The sequence below is a fragment of the Fulmarus glacialis genome, unplaced genomic scaffold (genome assembly GCF_000690835.1).
Source record: "Fulmarus glacialis isolate BGI_N327 unplaced genomic scaffold, ASM69083v1 scaffold36482, whole genome shotgun sequence".
Lineage (NCBI taxonomy): Eukaryota > Metazoa > Chordata > Aves > Procellariiformes > Procellariidae > Fulmarus > Fulmarus glacialis.
The window spans coordinates 1-234 of record NW_009197820.1 but is presented as its reverse complement, the minus strand read 5'-3'; the positions used below and the strand labels follow the sequence as shown (position 1 = coordinate 234).

The 234-nt window shown below is 65.8% G+C and overlaps 1 protein-coding gene across 1 annotated transcript in view; it reads right to left on the bottom strand.

Annotated features, from left to right (window-relative positions):
• The window catches only part of LOC104073043 (calcium/calmodulin-dependent protein kinase type II subunit alpha-like), an 8,938-nt gene extending 8,829 nt beyond the window's left edge, over positions 1 to 109 (bottom strand). Inside the window, exon 1 of the mRNA XM_009572691.1 lies at positions 1 to 109. Within this exon, the coding sequence (XP_009570986.1) occupies positions 1 to 109 (109 nt within the window).
• Between the last annotated feature and the right edge of the window lie 125 nt (positions 110 to 234).

Below are 234 nucleotides of genomic sequence, written 5' to 3'. Positions count from 1 at the left end.
CGCCGTCATTCTTCTTGGTGCCACCGCTTTTGCCTCCTGGAGAGAGGAGGAAGGAGGTTAGGAGAGCCAGGCAGGGCACCAAGACCAGGAGGCCGAGGATCAGCAGCATGGTGCCGGGTGGCAGAGCGGCAGGACCCCACAGGACCAGCTGGTGGGTTTCGTCCTCTCTCCAGCAACCCCTGGTGCAACCCCGGGAGCTCAGGGGCGACCTTGCCGGCACCGTCCCGTCCTACC